We start from the raw sequence: 18,047 nt of genomic DNA on the forward strand, positions 1-18,047 counted from the left end.
ACTCAGATTTGTCCCTTTTATGTTAGGTCTGCCATGGGGTTTTGGATACACGTGGCTGGTCTTTTGTGATCAATGTTTAGAGTTTATTGGTTTTCTTTCTAAAGTATCAGTATCAGCGGAAACTCAATAAGGCATTGAAGTGAACAAAAGTGCGTCACACCCAGAGAATCCAACTCAGATCTCTCTTATCAACCGACTATTCTTCCATCCATCCATCTTCTTCCGCTTATCTGGGGTCGGGTCGCGAGGGTAGCAGCTTCGGTAGGGAATCCCAGACGTCCCTCTCCACAGCCACTTGGGCCAGCTCCTTCGGGAGAATCCCAAGGCGCTCCAAACCGACTGATGAAGCCTATAAAGGCAAATGCGGTAAACAGAGGTAAAGCTCATTTCATGCCAGTCAATTGAAAGGGCATTTATAGGGCACTCCAGTCACCTCTGTAGTTTTGAACCTTCTTTCAACTCTCATATCTGAGGGCTGTCTTAATAATAATAATAATAATAATACATTTTATTTAAAAAGGCGCCTTTCTGGACACTCAAGGTCACCGTACAAAACATAAAAAGTGTCAGAAAAAATAAAAATTATAATTATAAAAACATTTAAAAAATACAGAGGCTGTGACAGTGAAATTGATATTTTTAAAGAGAATAAGCAATCTTGAACAGATGGGTTTTGAGTTGTATTTTAAAATGGAGAATTGAGTCCGTATTTCGAAGTTGGGGTGGTAGAGAGTTCCAGAGGCGGGGGGCAACAAATCCCCGAACAACAAATCCAAATCGTTTCACAGGATTTAGATCCAGACTCATTGCTTGCGGTTACAGAACTTTGCTTTCATTTCATCCTTTTACGTGACTTCTGTTTGGAGTCATTGTCCTGCATAAAGAGGTGAGGCAGCAATCAATTTTTCAATTACCACAATTTAAATAACCTTCAAATGCTTGAAACAAAGTTAGCCATTGAAAGATTTTAAAAGGGTGCCAATTATTTGTCAGATCTATTTTTTTTTTATAATATGGGTTTATGTCATAGTTGCCATAGTTTTTCCTCTGCTTATTTGTGCCGCTCCAACAAAAAGAAAATCAATCGATCTATGCCATAATATGTGGAATTGCTCTAACTTTTAGGACATTATCTCAGACGTACAAACAGTTTCCCTCATGACTGAGAGTGTAGAGATGAGAAGAAAAATGGAAAAAACAAAAGGGAACTCTTGTTGAAGAAGCTGTGGTATCAAATTGAGCTAAACAATGATAAACGTTTCTGAGTTTACTTTATTTCTGTCTTAACAGAATAGATCAGAAGCATAACAGTCTATCCTTCTAAATATGCTTTTTAAGTGCTTTACATCTGACTTATCTGTGATACTGACAGTACTTCATTATATTTGTGCATTTAGCTGATGTTTATTCTAAAAGCATGATGTTTACATTTGTCCTGGAGTCCAACATTTTGCACAGTTGTGTCCTCATCAGGGATGAAAGACGTGTGTTCTGTTTTATTCAGATGAAGCACTAAGGTGCTTTAGTTGTGAAACAGCTGGTGAGGAAGAGCTACATGTTTTTGAGGAGGCTCACTGTGTGAGCATGACGTAAATGTTGTTTTTTGTTCACCACTGAGCCTCTCTGCTCCTGTGACGACTTTTATGATGGTGCTGTTAATGTGGACGGAGCTGCTCCAGCAATCTATTGATCAGCTTGGCTCTTTAACTTCTTTGCTGATCACTGGTAGCTTTGAGACAGAAAATGATGATGAAAAGTAAAAGTTGACTTTTCTAAGGATTTCTGTTAAAATGAGTCAAAGCTGATGCTTCTTCTGGTTGTCTAGAGCAGCTCTAATGAAACACAAACAGCGGAGCTGGAAGTCTAAAGTCAAGAAGGATCAGTTGGTTCTGTCACAGATTATTTATGAAATACTTTTTGTATTGTAACTTCACTTTTTACACCTCGTTATCCATTTGCTCTCATTTACTGTATTGTCATAGTTTGGATTTGTTATGTATTTAAATAAAACCCTTGCTCTTGTATTGTTTCCTTTTGTACTTTGATGAAACCAAAGCACCAAAGGTCACTCAGAGGAGAATCTGGTTCAGATGGTTATTAAACCAAGAAGAAGAAGAATTTATATATATATATATATATATATATATATATATATATATATATATATATCAACTAGCACAGATAAACAATTGACAGATTTGAGAGTATAAAATCACACAGTGCTTCATAAAAAAAGACAACAGAAGATTATATAAAAGGTAAGTAAAATATGAAAATGCATCATCATAAATGTGCCATCAAGTTCTACTGTAGTCTGATATGCAATGTGCTTCTGCGAAACTCTGTTTTTTGAGTGTCAACTTTAATAGACACATTAAAATAAATTAGAAAATGGTTGGACAGAAGGAAGTTGCAACAGGAAACATTCCAGAATACTCTACAAAAAACAAATCAAACTGTAGGAACTTTAATATGCAAGCAAAACCATTGATTGAAAACCCATATATGTAAGGATAATTCTTATCTCTGATCTGATGGGAGATATTCTGATTATTTCTCTGTCCATTTTCTACCTGGACTAATTTAAAGCATGGGATCATGGTGGGCATTTTTTTTTTCTCATAGAAAATAAAATTCTTTAACTTTTTTTTTTTACCGCATCTTCAATTCAAAGAAAATCAAATATTGTAAATTTCTGAAAATATACTATACCCTGCCTGAGCTGCTTACTTTATCAAGGTTTTAAACTTGTCATCTTTCTATGGAAGAAAGCCTCATCCCAGTTTATAACATTACTGTAAAGTGTTAACTAATTATGGGTGGTTTTAGGGCTCAATGAGTTTCTATTTATAAGTAGATAGCATTTAAATAAAACATAACTAACATTTTTTGAAGAATTTATTTAAGCCTTAAACCTTGGGTTCATAAATATTTTTTAAGGAAGCCACCCACAACCCCTGGCAAAATTTTTTTTATTTTTAAATCGTAACATTATCTTAAATTGTAACATTATTGGGAGGGGAAGCAGATTACAGACATGGTAAAAAATCTGCATCTGCAAAGAACTAAAAAAAACAACAACAAAAAAAACACTAGAGTAGTAAGTAACAGGCCCTTCTTTACCTCAAGCAGGTGTAAAAAATGTGAAATGCTGAGAAAAAAATAAAGTAGACTATTAATCCTCAAAAATACTAATTCCCAAAACTAAACTAAGACCTGCATTAGATTACATCTGCTCTACCGTGTGCAGTTAAAAGTGATCACACCTTAGAGAGCTGTTTTTAAAAGACAAATTAAAAGATAACAAAAATGTTGTGAATTAATTGAGACATATAACCATAGACAAAATGCCTTTATAGTTTAAAAATGTGGATTATATTGGGAAATACAATAACGTTATCTCTATCCCAATAATGTCTTAACGTGCTTTAATAAAGTATGACCAGATGGGGGCAGCAGAGCACTGAACGGAAAAAAGAACAACTAGTCAGTACCCAGATTAAACTATAGGGGGCAGCATGTAACTTGAAGGAGCGTAACCGCCTGCCAATAAACTCCAAAAAGAAGACGAAGAAGAGAATAAATGGGGGGGGAATGTTTTGAATCATGCTCCTGTTTATTTTTTATTAAGTTATTTTTGTCATGAGCGAACCGTCTGCTTTATCTTGACGCCGCAAGAATGAAGTTAGCAGACATTAAGAAGTTAAAAGTGGCCGAACTGCGGTCCAAACTAACAGAACTGGGATTAGACTGCAGAGGACTGAAGGCTGATCTGGTGGATAGACTGTGGCATGCCTCCCAGTCAGGACAGACTCCAGAACAGGAGAAACCGCCAGACGACAACTCTTCAACACCGTCTGGACCCACAGAACCAGCTGAGGTTCTGGTTTCACAGTCTGAGTCCTCATCACCGCCGGAGTTGGACTGTGCTGCTGCGCCGTGTGAAGTAGACCGAGGTAGAGAGTTCACGAACACCGCCACACAGACCGAACCAGAACCCGGTCCGTTAGCCGCAGTACCGCCGGGTTCCGGAGCAGAGACTGTCTGCAGGGTTAATGAGAAGCAGCTGGGCCTTTCCGGTGGTTCTGCTTCCGAGGAGACTGACAGAGGAAGAGCTTTCTACGAGTTCAAGGAGGAGATACGATACAAAAGGTTAATCATTAGAAACAAACACAGTTAAATAATAAATAATATAGTAGGTTAAACTATAGAGCTACACACTAATGAACAGTAGGTGGCGGTATGCACCTTTACGTTGTTTGCAATCCGCCAATCTAACGAAGAAGAAGAAACACTCCTGTTAGGATACAATTTAAGATGTAATGAAATCAAACCAGTGTAAATAAAACTAACACGATCTTTAATGAGTTAATTTAATAATAAATGCACTTAAATTGACCCTTTCATAAGTGTTAAAATAAATTAACTTAATGAAACAGGTTTAAAATTAGTTATGTGTTGATTTATTGGGATTAATGGCATAGCACAGAATTGAAAACAGAGTTATAGTAGTTTCCCTTTAAATATTATTACAGTACTTTGAATTATTACTGTTTTGCTGTTCTGCTAATATCAGAATAAAACTCAGGAAGGATTTGCTGTCTTAGGTCAATAAAATCTGGGTGAGATTTTACCCTCATCCAGAAATGTGTTTATGATATTCAGCTTGTAGCTGTTTTACTCCTTGGATTGTTTGTATTTCTATTTACTCTGTTCATGTTCCAGTTTTTTGTATCACTCAGACTACAAAGTGTCTTAAATTGACAGCCTGTTATTTTTCTTTTTCAGATGCAAATCACCTCAGCCTCCACAGGGCAAGGGAGAGGAAGAGGAGTTGGATGAAGATAAAGTTAGATTAGATCCATGTGAGTCCAGACTTGGGTCCATTATTCTGTAGTTCTCCTAGAAATGTTGTTAAGACTCTGATTGTCATTCCCACAGATGGCTGTCACCTCCACTTTAAAGTGAGCTCTGATGGATCCTGTGGGGAGCCACGGTTCTGGGACCGGTTCCCCTTGCTGTGGTCTGGCTGCAAGCTCAGCCACGGCGTGCGGCAGGGCAGGGTGGGCTTTGAGGTTCGGCTGGAGAGAAAGTTGACGAATCTAGAGCCAGAAGCCCTACAAGCCAAGCAGGCGTATGGACTGAGAGTGGGCTGGTCAGGAGGAGAGTCCTCTCTGCTGCTGGGTAAGGATTGGCTCAATTTGATCTGATTTCATTTGAAGTTTGTTGAAAGACATTTAGCTGCAGTCATCTGTGTTTCTTATTAGGAGAGGATGAGCTCTCGTTTGCTTATGACTCCCGCGGTAAAAAAGTATCTGGTGGAAACGAAGAGGAGTACGGTGAGCCTCTGTCTGAGGGCGACATCATTGGCTGTTATGCTGTTGGTTCTTTTTCCATTTTCTCTATTTTTAATGGTGCTTGGGTTGATTTTCTTAATTCTTCCTAATTGTGTTTCTTGTTTGTACTTTCAAAACCACAGTCTTTTTCTACGGATGGCGCTGTTGAGCTGTTTTTCCACAAGAACGGTCGTCTCCTGGGTCGAGCTTTTGCCCTGAGTGCCTCTGCTCTCCGTGCTCAAGTCTTGGTTCCTCATGTTCTCTGTCAGAACTGCTCAGTCCGATTGCTTCTGGACCCCATAGCCCCTTGGTGGTACCCAGGACCGCCGGGGTTTACATCACTGGCGGCGCTCGCTGCTGGTCAGAGAGAACGTGTCACAGCAGCTCCTACTTCCAAAGCGCAGTGTGAGGTTAGATGTTGGTTTTTGTTATTGACGTTTAAATCCTTGGGAGTTTTTGGAGCTTTTTTCAGCATTTCCTGTCTCCTTGAAGCTGAACTTCTCAGAATTTTATGAAGCTTTGTTTGAAACAGATGAAACCTTGTTCGAAGTTATAGCAAGAAAAGGTTTTGTACCAGTTTCTTTGTCCTGCCTAAAGGTTTTACCAGAATGTGTGTTTTATTCTGGAGCATTTAGTCTTCGGTGTCCACCATGTTGAGACCTTTTCTGTCCTAAATAAGGATTTTCAGTTGTGATCTTTCTGCCCCTGCAGGTGGTGATGATGGTAGGGCTTCCTGGTTCTGGGAAGAGCTTCTGGGCTCAGACTCTGATGAAGCAGCATCCAGAGAAGAAGTACAGACTGCTGGGAACAGAGGAGCTGCTTTCTTGTATGCTTGTCAGTTAAAACCTCAGCTTCTCTTTGCATTAGCATTTTCAGAGATTGATCCACTGCAGAGCAGCTGATCTTTATCACCTGCATGCTTTTGTACAGAATGGTGGTCAGAGTGACAGCAGGCTGCAACAGGCCTCCCAGTGTCTGACCGATCTGATCAAGGTCGCTGCCGAGACGCCTGGAAACTACATCCTCGACCAGGTAACTCGGAGCATGACCTGAGAATTAAAACTCACTGTTTAAATGGTGAATGGGTGGTTTAACACATTTTGTTTTTTTCCCAGTGCAACATCCTCTTCTCTGCACGTCGGCACAAGCTGCAGCTGTTTGCAGGCTTCAGACGGAAGGTGGTGGTGGTCTTCCCTCCTGCAGATGAGTGGAAGCGACGGCTGCTTCAGCATCGAATGACTGATGGTGTGCACATCCCTCAAACCGCCCTGCTCAAACTCCAAGGTTTGACTTGCTTGCTCTTTATTGGATAAAAGGGTATATTGTGCTGCAGCACACAAAATGCATATAAGTTCCTTTAACCAGGAGTAGAAATGCTTGATAGTCGGATCTTTATTTGCCTGTTCAGACACAGCAAAGATATCTGCTGTCTTGTGTCGTCTTCAGTGAGCTGCAGTTTTCCAGAGCTACAGCCTGACCTGATGGAGGAGTTGGAGTATGTGGAGCTGCTGCAGGAGCAGGCTCAGATCCTCCTGAAGGAGTACAAACAGGAGGCTCACAGACTGCTGCCCCCCGTCATCAAACCAGACAAGAAACCCAAATCGTACAAAAAAAGGCGTCACTTTCAGTGGCCTCCAAACAGGAAGCAGTGGACAGCAGTCCATGGTTAGCCTCATATGCTGACAACTTTGTTTTTTGAGAAATATTGGTTCAAAGTGTTGGCTGATATTCATCTTTTGTCTGTTTGTCTTTGAAGGCTGGGCCGACCCTAGAAGTAACTTGCAGTCGTGGAGCCAGCAGCCGCGACATGTGAGTTTTTTTTGTTCATATGTTAGCTTAAAGATGTTCATTGTTTGACGACTAACTAAATTTTTGATTTAGTGAAAAAAATATTTTGTTCTGTGTTCAAAATTAGTGATTAAAAAAAATCGGCTTCTTTAACTGCTGATAACTTTGATTTGTTTTGGTTTACACACTTGTACTAACCAGTCAAACCTCCATTAGAAATGAAATATGTATGCGATCAAATAATATTAAAAGATTACCATCAGGACTTAAAGGAATAGTACACCCAAAACATGATTAGCCTTCATTTTCTACTCACCCCCATGCTGAACAACACTCTGGAGTACTTTTTTGATATCTCAAATGCATCTGGAGATCTGGGAGGCTTCTTGCTGTCTGCTGACATTCAAATAATGGAGGTCTATGGCGCCCGAGACAGAAAGGTCCATAAAAGTCCACAAAAAACGTGTCAATATTCCTCCATACTGCTCGTCCAATGTATTCCAAGTGTCCTGAGTGGGTAGCATCCAGAATTTACTTGAAACTAAGTCATTTAGAATGTTTTTGGAGCATAAACAGTAGTGTATAGGATTTCCTGAAAGCGCGAGCCTGCGCGTTCACGAGCCTACGGAAACCGCGGCAGACCAAACCAGATGAAAGTGCGCATTCAGCTCGGCAAAGAACTCATGCTCTTCCTCAACACTGAAGTCCTCAGACATTTTTCTTTCGTTGTTTCTTTCTTTGCACAGGTAAACAGCACATTTCTTCTTCTACGCTTGCATTATGGGCAGAGCAGACGCTGAATGCGCACTTTCGTCTGGTTTGGTCTGCCGGCTTCCGTAGCGTCGTGATCGCGCATGTGCGCGCTTTCAGGAAATCCTATACACTACTGTTTATGCTCTAAAAACATTCTAAATGACTTTGTTTCGAGTAAATTCTGGATGCTACCCACTCAGGACACTTGGAATACATTGGACGAGCAGTATGGAGGAATATTGACACGTTTTTTGTGGACTTTTATGGACCTTTCTGCCTCGGGCGCCATAGACCTCCATTATTTGAATGTCAGCAGACAGCAAGAAGTCTCCCAGATCTCCAGATGCATTTGAGATATCAAAAAAGTACTCCAGAGTGTTGTTCAGCATGGGGGTGAGTAGAAAATGAAGGCTAATCATGTTTTGGGTGTACTATTCCTTTAAGGTCAGTTTTTTTAGGGCAGAAAGGATTATAAAAAAAATGGATAAATATTAAAATGTTCAATATGATATACATGTCCATATTTGAAAGGATTCACTGTGATATAGGTTGGGGATCATTGTCTGTATGCAACTTGACTTACTCACCTGAAGCTCAAAAATCTAACATCCTTTCTGGTCACTGAATGCACCACAAGTGAACAGAGCCAGAAATGAACTGTGTTGTACACAAACGTCTGTTGGCTGTTCATTCCAGCTGCCACTACTTGGGCAAACTGGCTCAATCTTCTATATCAGTCTGTAAACACATTGCAAATGAGGGCAGGAAAATAATTCTCAGATTAATATATATAAATTAGGACGGCACAATGGGTAGCAATGCCGCCTTGCAGCAAGACAAGTCAACAACAAATCACCATTAAGGATTAGGCTTAGATATGGCACAAATTATGGTAAAATATGTCTTACATAATTAAAGGCTAAAGTTTGGCCTCAGTTCTGAATATATTATTTTATTCAGCCTGTTTTTTGCCATTTATATGTAGAGGTTTAAAAATAAGGTAAAATGAATGAGTTCTAAAGGTAATTCTAGTTCAGTCATAGACAATGCTTTGGCTGCTGCACAACCAGCCAGTCCTCGGGTCTAACAACCAACTTTTCTTTCTTTTAACTTTCCTTTCAGTGGCCCCCGCCTTATCAACAGGAGAACTATGACTACAGCAGAAATGTTGGTTACAGCGGATACCAGAGTTACTCCTGAGTTAACATGGGACGATAAAAACGAGGCAGCTGCATCTGTGGACTTGGGATATTTTCTGATATGAATCGCTGCAGAGAATTTAGGCAGACCACAGGCCGAAAATCACCAGGCATCCCTCATTTTATAAATATTTTTATTGAAAAAAAGATTGAAACAGTTTATTTTTGTTCTTTAGCTGGTGACGAGAAAGCCACAGAATAAAATGCATGAATGACTAATTATAAACCCTGGGTTAGGAAGTAAAGCAATGGATGTGATGCTGGGATCTGACTAAGCAATCAGCAGCAGATGATTCTGTTTATATAGGAAAGCATCACAACCTTCTAATTCTACATCATCTAATGGGAGGAAAGCATTAGTCTGAGACGTGAGATCTCGTGCACTGTTGTTTTAAGTCAGCCCTTACCTTCTGCAGAGGATACAAAGTCCTGACCTGGTATTTTACTACAATCTTTCTGAAATTGACTTTATATTCATGTCTAATATTTTTTAGGGTATAAAAAATAAAATGCAGCTGGTGCCTTTTTGCATCTTTTTTTACCTACAAAGGTACTGACAAGAATTTGATTTGTCTTTGTGTGTTGTCATGTTGATGTTAGTAACTTTAGCAGGGGACCAATTAACTTTTAGCGATTTCCAGTCTCTTACACCACGGGTTCTGGAAGTGGGGCTCACAGGATGCTTTTCCAAATAATTTGATGGCCAAAATATATAGTTTGAGTGAGTCTCATGAAATAGATGTAAATTGTATTTATATAAAACATTCAGTTGTTCAAACGGAACTGAATTGTATAAAATGCACAATTAAATAATCAAATTTTACTTTATTAATGTATAATTAAATATTGAGGGAAGTAATTAAGTGAATATGTATTTGTTGAGGGTTTCTGGTCTGTTATTTTTGAGGCCAGAGGCTGAAATGTTTGGGAACCCCTGTGCTACATTATAAAGTTACACAAACAGCAACACTTAAAGACTGCCTGCAGGTGAGTCCCTGAATGTTGGAATCCCCTCTTGTAGTGGAATAGAGGGTCGAGTGTCGATAGCAAAGCAGGCTAACATTAGCACCTTTCCACTACGGATGACTGCAGGAGGATCTAATCTTTGTAGAGATTGAGCTCTTGTGGGTTTCTCTGGCTTGAACAAAGAGCCCACACACAAAAAACAAGCCTCTTTCCCACTTTGGATTTTCTGACAAACTGGTTTAATGTTGCCAAGTACAATTTAAAGGAGAAGTCTGGTCATATTCAGAATTCAAACTTCTGAAAGAACTTTAAATATGAGATTATTACATACTGTTCAATAAATAATTGTTTTTAATTCAGTGTAATTTCATTTGAATGTGCTTTACTGGAGACATCCATGTTTGTCAAAGAACACTACTGCCACCTACTGGTTTGTGAAGTTACGGTGCGATATCGGCTGTTGATCAAGTCCCAGTGCTGTATCTGGTTTTTGTCCCAATGCGCTATTATTTAAGTCATCTTGAAGACATTCTTCAAAATATTGGCTACATTTAATATGTTTTTTCTCTGGGCAAATTTTCCCTCTTCCATTTGGAAACAACCAACAACCCATCATTGGAGGATCATGAATCGGAAAGGTGAAATAACCAAAGTTTTTTTTTTTTTCTTTTTTTTCCCCGATGTATTACAACATCCAACTGCCATGCAGGTGGGCATTGTCAGTTTAACTATAGCACTTGCTAATTGGAATGGTGAAGTCTTCACGAAATCTTAAATAATAGGCGCTATGCACAACTCCACCACTTCCTGAACTTCAGGAGGCTCCTTTGCTTCCTGTCTTTCATGATTGGATGCACTAATTAATCCAAGTGTGTATGACCTAAGTAACTGGCCAGACACACCTGGATTAATCAGTTCGTCCAGTAATGAAAGACAGGAAACAAAGGAGCTGCCTTAAATTCAGGAAGTAGTGGAGCTGTGCATAGAGCCCATTGTTGATTGCAGATGTGTCTAGTAGTTCCCATTGATTTTGCTTGTGAAGTCGGAAGATTGCCGCTAGGTTTACTGCACCGTGACGTCACTGCCGGAAGATGTCAGGGGTGAGGTGTTATGTTTGGGCAAAAATGGCCGGTCCAGGACTGATCGTGACGAAGATTGTTTTTATTTATTTTTTTACACACTAACGCTAAATTCATTAAATCACTGCAAACACATTAATTTTAGGTATAAATAATGATCCATTTATTGTTCCTTGCTGACCGGACTTCTCCTTATAGAAGATGTTTGGATTTTTTTTTTTAAGAAAATGGATCTAGAAGATATTATTTTCAAACAATTTTAATAATTTTAACAGTTTTATTTACAAAGTACAGAGATAAGACATTTATAGACTTTTAACACCAATGCTCCCCTCTGGTCATTTTTCCTCTCTGTGGTTTTGTTTCCTCTCTGGCTTCACTGTCTGATAGAGCAGAATGGCTCCTTTAGCCGACGGACACATCTCTGACCACAGAGGGCTGCTTCTGTTCAGCTGCAACACCTCCTGCAACACATGAAACCAGGCTGAAACAACTTCTGCAATCTTTTTTTTTAATGCATCTTCATGCTGAAGGAGGAAATTACATAATGGATCCTGAGTTGAACTGACCGTTCTGCTGAGGAAGACCACATCTGTGGACTCGTTGGCCTCTGCTCCTCCTTCCCAGTACAGCTTTCTGACTTCATCAGAAGACAGAGAACAGCTAAGAACACAGAGATGGTGACTAAATGTTAGCAAATATAGTAATGTATAGTATAGTAATTTGATTAGCTCACTAATCTGAAACAATGAACATTCCCAAAGATTACCGCTAATTGCTATAACAGATTTTACTGGGTCTGTGTCACACCATCTTGTCTCCTGGTAGGGTTGACCCAAATGTTTGTTTGATACTATTGGTTTTATAGGGAGGTCGGTTTCACCTCAATGATACAACTCAGAACTACATCTAGCTGGTGTCGCTGCGTAGGATTAACACACAGCAGCCTCAACAGTTGATTAAACAACTTCTATAATCTGTTTTTTTCTAATGCATCTTCCATGCACTCCATCTACATGTTGTAGGCCAATAGCATGGCAATCTCAGTGGACGCTCTGATAAGATAACAGCTAATCAATATTTGCAAAAATGGTAGCAGCTGGCTAGCACAAGTGGGAAGTCACCCGTCCTGCAAACAGGAAGCCTGGGGGGAATGAGCAGCCAGTTTGGGTCCTTAGGCAAGACCCTTCACGCTAATGCCTGCTTTGGGGAGTGGCGGCCTACAGGTTGGGGCATTAGGATCTAATCCTGTGGTTCTGAGTTCAAGCCCCACTCCCACGGATTTCCACTCTAGGTCTCTGAGCAAAAGACCCTTATCCCACACACTGCTCCCCGAGGGTCGCACAATGGCAGCACAGTGCTCCCCGAGGGGATGGGTTAAATGCAGAGTAAATTTCTTTGCTCTGTACTTATGACAGTGTAATGACAATAAAACGCTGGAAAAATTTTAAGAAGGCAAACAAGTCAGAGTTACAAAAAAATAAAAGAATTCTTGTTAAAAATGTGGCCCGAGGTTCATGGATCTATTAGGCTTTAGTGGTCATATCTGGAGAAGTTTAAGTATTTTAAAAAAACAGATAATTTACCTTTATATATATATTTTTTCCAACTGTAATGTTTTACTTATGATTAGGCTATGTAAGTGATATTTTTCTGACAGACATACTTAACCAGGTTAAATGATGGATTAAAATATCATTTGTTTTTTTCTTTTTTGAGTTTTTTTCTTTTTTGAGTTTTTACAGCATTTTTTCAGCAGTAGGCTGACAGGAAAGGGGGTCTGAGAGAGGGGGAGAGATGCGGAAAAAAACCACAGGTCGGATTCAAACGTCAAGGACTAAGGCCTCTGTACATGGGTCGTGTGCACTAAACACTGACCAACAAAGCACGTCCCTCTAAAATAAAAATGTTACCTGATGTAGAACTCTGCGCTTGGCCGTCCGGCGCTGGTGTGGTTTAGAGCGATGCCCATCAGCACTGGAGCGCCAAGGCAGCTAAGAGGGACATTGACCTACAGACAAGACAGGTTGGATTTAATTAACAAATATTTACCTAAACTGTGTGTCTATTATTATTATTATTATTATATTATGACCTTGCTTGTCTGTGAATGGAGTATTTTAAAAGAACAAATTTAATTCATAAAAGTAGTTCTCACGGTTGCTAGCGCTGAATAAACCGACACAACCTAACTACATGCTCTAAGGGAGAGGCCCCAGTTCACCAGATGAACATCCATGTTTTTTATCCTAAGGCAGCTGGGATCTTTAAAGCTGTTATGTGGTCAGGATAAAAAAAAGAAGAGTAGAGAATTCCTGTTAACCCCTGTCTTTGTGTCTCTGTCCAACCATCAGTTCCACCGACTGATCCATCCACTATGACAGTGCTGTGTTTTTAGCAGATTCCATCCGACCACTATAGCATTATGTGCCATAAAATTACCAAGCATTATATATATTCTTAAAATTATTTCAAAATGACTTGCTTTGTTTTTTTTGTACCTTACTGCACTCAAACCATTCTGATCTCAGCCCCTACTGATATTTATGCTTGATTAGTGACTTTAACTCCACTTCCCTTGCTCAGTCTGCATCAAACATGGAGACTAGTGTGGCACCACCCACCTCGTCCCTGATCTCCGCGCACACGGAGGAGAACAGCTCTGAGACGACGGCGTCCGGCCTCTGCTGCATCACTGCCATGCTGATGTGCTCCCCTGCCTCACCCTGCCGCTCACACACGGCCTGCAGACAAAAGCAACTTGTGAAACACAGCCTCAGACGGCGCATTTAAACAACTTCACTCATTAAGCATCACCTTTGGCTCTGGGTGGCCGCCGGGAATGTCCAGCAACCCCCCTGCCTCTGCCACCTTCTGGCTCCTCCTGATGAACACCACCTGACCGTCGCATGTGCACAAAACGGCGCCCACACCCAGCGGCTGAGCCAGCAGAGCCAGAGAGTCACCAAACTCCTTCTGGCCACGGCGACGGAGTTCTGCCACCTTACACGACCAGTTTGTTCCCAGGTAGTCCTTGTAGCAGGTGAGGCCCAGCCTCAGGGTGAGAAGGGAACTAGGGTGATGGCGAACAGCAGCGCCCCGCGACATGGCGGGGGACGGCTTCTCATTGAAGCCTCCATTATCTGCTGACTGAACTAGACACCCACCATTGATATCAACATGGTCCCCCTCTGCGGCACCATCCCTCCTCTGTTCACACAGGTGGCCGTCAGAGCCATCACAGTGCAGACGTTCTGGAGAGGCCAAGCGGAAGGAATGCAGCCTGAATTTGGCCCCGTTGAAAAGCCACGGCTCCTTGGTAAGCCGCTGCGTCCAAACTTCACCTATGTGCTGCTCAAGAAGAGGATCTGTCTGCCTGTTGAATCTGAGGGAAGAAGGAGTCAGTCATTATAAAGTCTTAGTGTTATTCAACATTTCATCAGATTTTATCAGGTTTAGCTAAAGAAAAAGGAACAAACTGAGTCTTAATTCTAGGCTGCTGAAAACAAAAGGCCCAAAGATCCGACGCTTTATTACATGTCGACAAGACTGCTTCATGATGTCTACAAACAGATAAACTCTATACAAAATATCTAAAAAAAAGTATTTCAACAAAAATAAAGATAAACTTAAATTTTGTTATCATCATGTTTATTGGAATAATTAACACTTCAAATTCATGTTTAGGTTCATCATGAAAACAAGTTAGGTTTTCATGATGTGCCTATACAGGTATTTGAAATTAATCCCATCTGAAAGAACTATTTTTTTTATTTAAAAAAAAAACTGGTTTGATAATAAGAAAATCAACTTAAATTTAATGCATGTATACAAACTATTTTATTGAGTGAAAAAAGCAGCTAAAGTCCAAAGCAAGACTTCTGGCCAGGACCCATTTACAAATGCAAGAATAATCAGCCTACTTTGAAGGAAAATATAAACTAGAGCTGCAACTAATGATTATTTTGCATTTTGCAAATCGATTAATCTGTTGATTGGTTTTTTGATTAATCGATTAATAATGAGATATCAAAAGGTTCCTTAAATAAGTTTTTTTTACAGAATCTAACCCAGGGAAACTAACTTTACACTTTAGGAGTTCTGGATAGAGCATATTGACTTCTGTCAATATGCTCTATCTTTTTTTTTTTTTTTACAATTCTGTTATATTTACCACTTTAAGTGAGTTGTTCGGTCAGCTACAGGGATCTTTTAGAGTCTGTATTCTCCAGTTAATGATGAATCAATTACTAAATTAGTTGATGATTATTTCAATATCAATTAATCAGGATTAATCCAATTAGTTTAAGCTCTAATATAAACCATCTTTTCTTAAAAAGCAGAGGAGATCAATGTACCTGTCAGAAAGCTCCACCTGGACTTGGTCCTCCAGCAGCCCCCTCCACTGTGCACAGTCAAGCAGAATGGACACTTCAGGGTCCATCATGTTGTCATGTGGACGACCGCTGGAGTCCTTACTCCACTCTCTGAGCCTGACGGGGCCCTTAAACAGGCAGGAAGGATCGTATAAAGACAAGAAAGTTTTATAGCCAGTAAGAAAAACTAAAATACAGGTACAAATACAGGACAAAGATCTTGAAAAGATCAGAAATAATTTCTGAGTTGTTTCAGTCCCCAGAAAGAAACAGCATGAATAAACATTAGGCAATGATCTGGGTAAATATGATGATTTTGTTCAATTCTGAATAGAAAGATAAAAACAAATGGACCTTAGTGAGAAAAAGAAATGAATTAGCGTCTTTATTCTGGGCTGAAAACAGTCAAAATTAAAGGTGGGCATTTGTCCAATCGAATATTGATGTTGCGATAAATTTCTCATCTTGATAAGAATTTTGATTTATCGTCTAATTGATAAATTAAAATAAATAATGTTAAAAAAAAAATTTAGAAAGTAGAGTAATTATGATTTTTTTTTTTCTTTTGTTTTTCTTTCCTTTGGGGGATTAACAAATTTGAAGAATATTATTAAATGTGGTCGCTGTGATAAAAATCACTCTTCTTTATTTAACTGGTGTCCTAAAGAAGCCAGTTTTAAATCTGTAGTTTTCAGCAGCAGATATTAGTGGAGCTATCATTGCTTTGGCATGTAGACACAGCCATACAGTTAAATAAGAACTGTAAAGAAGTAAGGATTATTTTTTCATCCTCACTTTTATTGTTCTGATGATAGCACCACAAAATAACCTGATCAGAGTTAGAGTCTATTGCCCAGCCCTAGTTTGGTTTTGTCATCATACAGGAGGTTAAATATTTTGGGTTTGGTGGGTGCAACATCCAAGCCTGGACTCATTTCTTTTTTCTTTTCTTTTTTTTTCTTTTTTTCATTTCAGCCACTGAAATTAAGAAATGATTCCCTAATACATTTCTACTGAAACAAAGAGTTTTGGGGGGTTTCAATACATTTACATGCACCTAAAATATAAACAAAAGTACCACCAGTACAGAGTTTGCTCAATCTTGGCAGCATGTTATTGCATCTTTCTCAATGGTTAGGCAGTAATTGTGGATAATGGCCTTACTGCAAGGACGGAATGAAAGAATCAAGGACAGGAACATAAAAAAAAAAAAAACATAAAGGTATTTAATCCTAATCTTAATCTTTGAAATATCTAAACAATGATTTGGTGAGAGAGGAAAACAAATAAGGGTATCATTAGTACTGCCAGGAACACTGGCATGAATAAATAGCAACTTCTATACACTTTCTGGATCCTTCTTAGCAGATAAACAAATCGCACAAAGATCATGATGTTGACATGTTGGACCCGTAGAAAGAGATTTAACTCTTGATTTGTTAAAAAAAAAAAAAAAACAGGTTCAATATTTCAGCACTGCAAACTCTGACTCTTTGCAGTAAAAAAAAAAAAAAGTACTTCCTGTTTAACATGAGACAGTAAACTGCGTTAGTTTTAGCATATGCTAGTTCTCTGACTGCTAAAGGCTTGTTAATTACTCTATAATCGGTGACACTTCATGTTGCTCTTTAACCTGCACAGATACAAGGGGAGATTTAATGTTGAATTCGCTACTTTTAAATGTAAAACCTACTAAACTTCCCACTACCACCGCCCTATGCTGAATGACTCCTAATATTAAAGATTTAAGGAGGTATCAGAGTTTAAGGTTGTTTCTGGTTTTCATACATGTTTAAATATTTTTGGTTTAATAAAGTCATGAATGTTATTCTAACTGTCTAAATAATTCGGATAACACGAACTGCAGTCAAAATACCATACTAACAATATAATATAGAATCAACTGTTTCTATTTAGAGAAAAAAAAAGTCGAATAAACCTAAATCTTAAAGTTGTTTTTTTTATTATTCTGTCTCACCTGTATAGTTTTACTCCTGCTGCCTTCATCCAGGCTCAACTGCCGTTTCTTCCTCATTGCCCCTCTGTGCTGGATTTCAGAAAATCCTTCATTAGCACCACCCGGTGGCCAACACATAGAACTGCAGTTCTATCAGCTGGAATTATGAAACAAAAAATATAATTTTTGCTCGAGAGTGTTCGTTTATTTTTGTAAATAAAATCCATGTGATTATTGGCCTCTTTTCATAATGCTTTTTATATTTACTTTTTTTAAAATATCACATGGTAACCCACCCGGAACAATTAGGGGTGTGTTCCTAAATTGTTGGCTTTTGTCAAGCTGTTTAGCATCAACACTCTATTTCCTGTCATTTTCAAAATAAACATCTACATGTTAAAAATAAAACAGCAAAAAAACTATCCTTCCTCTTCTCCATTAATGTAGGGATTAAAAGCGTCAGAAAAATAAAACCAGACAGGAGTGGGCAAAGGTAGAGCCTAGATCATATTTCATACATGATGTAATTCTGTCAACAGGTGGTATCGTTAGCATGATCACTTTATTATCTTCAGCTTATTATTATCACTTTA

The 18,047-nt window shown here is 39.1% G+C and overlaps 2 protein-coding genes across 2 annotated transcripts; one reads left to right on the forward strand and one right to left on the reverse strand.

The window, feature by feature from the left end:
* Positions 1-3,557: 3,557 nt before the first annotated feature.
* Positions 3,558-9,247, forward strand: hnrnpul2 (heterogeneous nuclear ribonucleoprotein U-like 2). The gene is made up of 11 exons (XM_015379304.1): positions 3,558-4,152; positions 4,789-4,865; positions 4,942-5,184; positions 5,268-5,380; positions 5,480-5,746; positions 6,048-6,170; positions 6,267-6,368; positions 6,452-6,620; positions 6,783-7,001; positions 7,093-7,145; positions 9,000-9,247. Exons 1-11 carry the CDS (start codon positions 3,680-3,682, stop codon positions 9,075-9,077), a joined length of 1,917 nt encoding a protein of 638 aa, XP_015234790.1. The 5' UTR covers positions 3,558-3,679; the 3' UTR covers positions 9,078-9,247.
* Positions 9,248-11,401: 2,154 nt separating this feature from the next.
* On the reverse strand, positions 11,402-17,536 carry nudt22 (nudix hydrolase 22). Its single transcript, XM_015379358.1, has 7 exons — positions 17,476-17,536; positions 15,480-15,625; positions 13,939-14,506; positions 13,746-13,865; positions 13,035-13,132; positions 11,691-11,784; positions 11,402-11,585 (listed from the first exon to the last, which is right to left on the reverse strand). The coding sequence occupies exons 1-7, from the start codon at positions 17,530-17,532 to the stop codon at positions 11,460-11,462; spliced, it is 1,209 nt and encodes a 402-aa protein (XP_015234844.1). The 5' UTR covers positions 17,533-17,536; the 3' UTR covers positions 11,402-11,459.
* Between the last annotated feature and the right edge of the window lie 511 nt (positions 17,537-18,047).

The sequence above is a fragment of the Cyprinodon variegatus genome, unplaced genomic scaffold, assembly GCF_000732505.1.
Source record: "Cyprinodon variegatus isolate N-32 unplaced genomic scaffold, C_variegatus-1.0 Scaffold10, whole genome shotgun sequence".
Taxonomy (NCBI): Eukaryota; Metazoa; Chordata; class Actinopteri; order Cyprinodontiformes; family Cyprinodontidae; genus Cyprinodon; species Cyprinodon variegatus.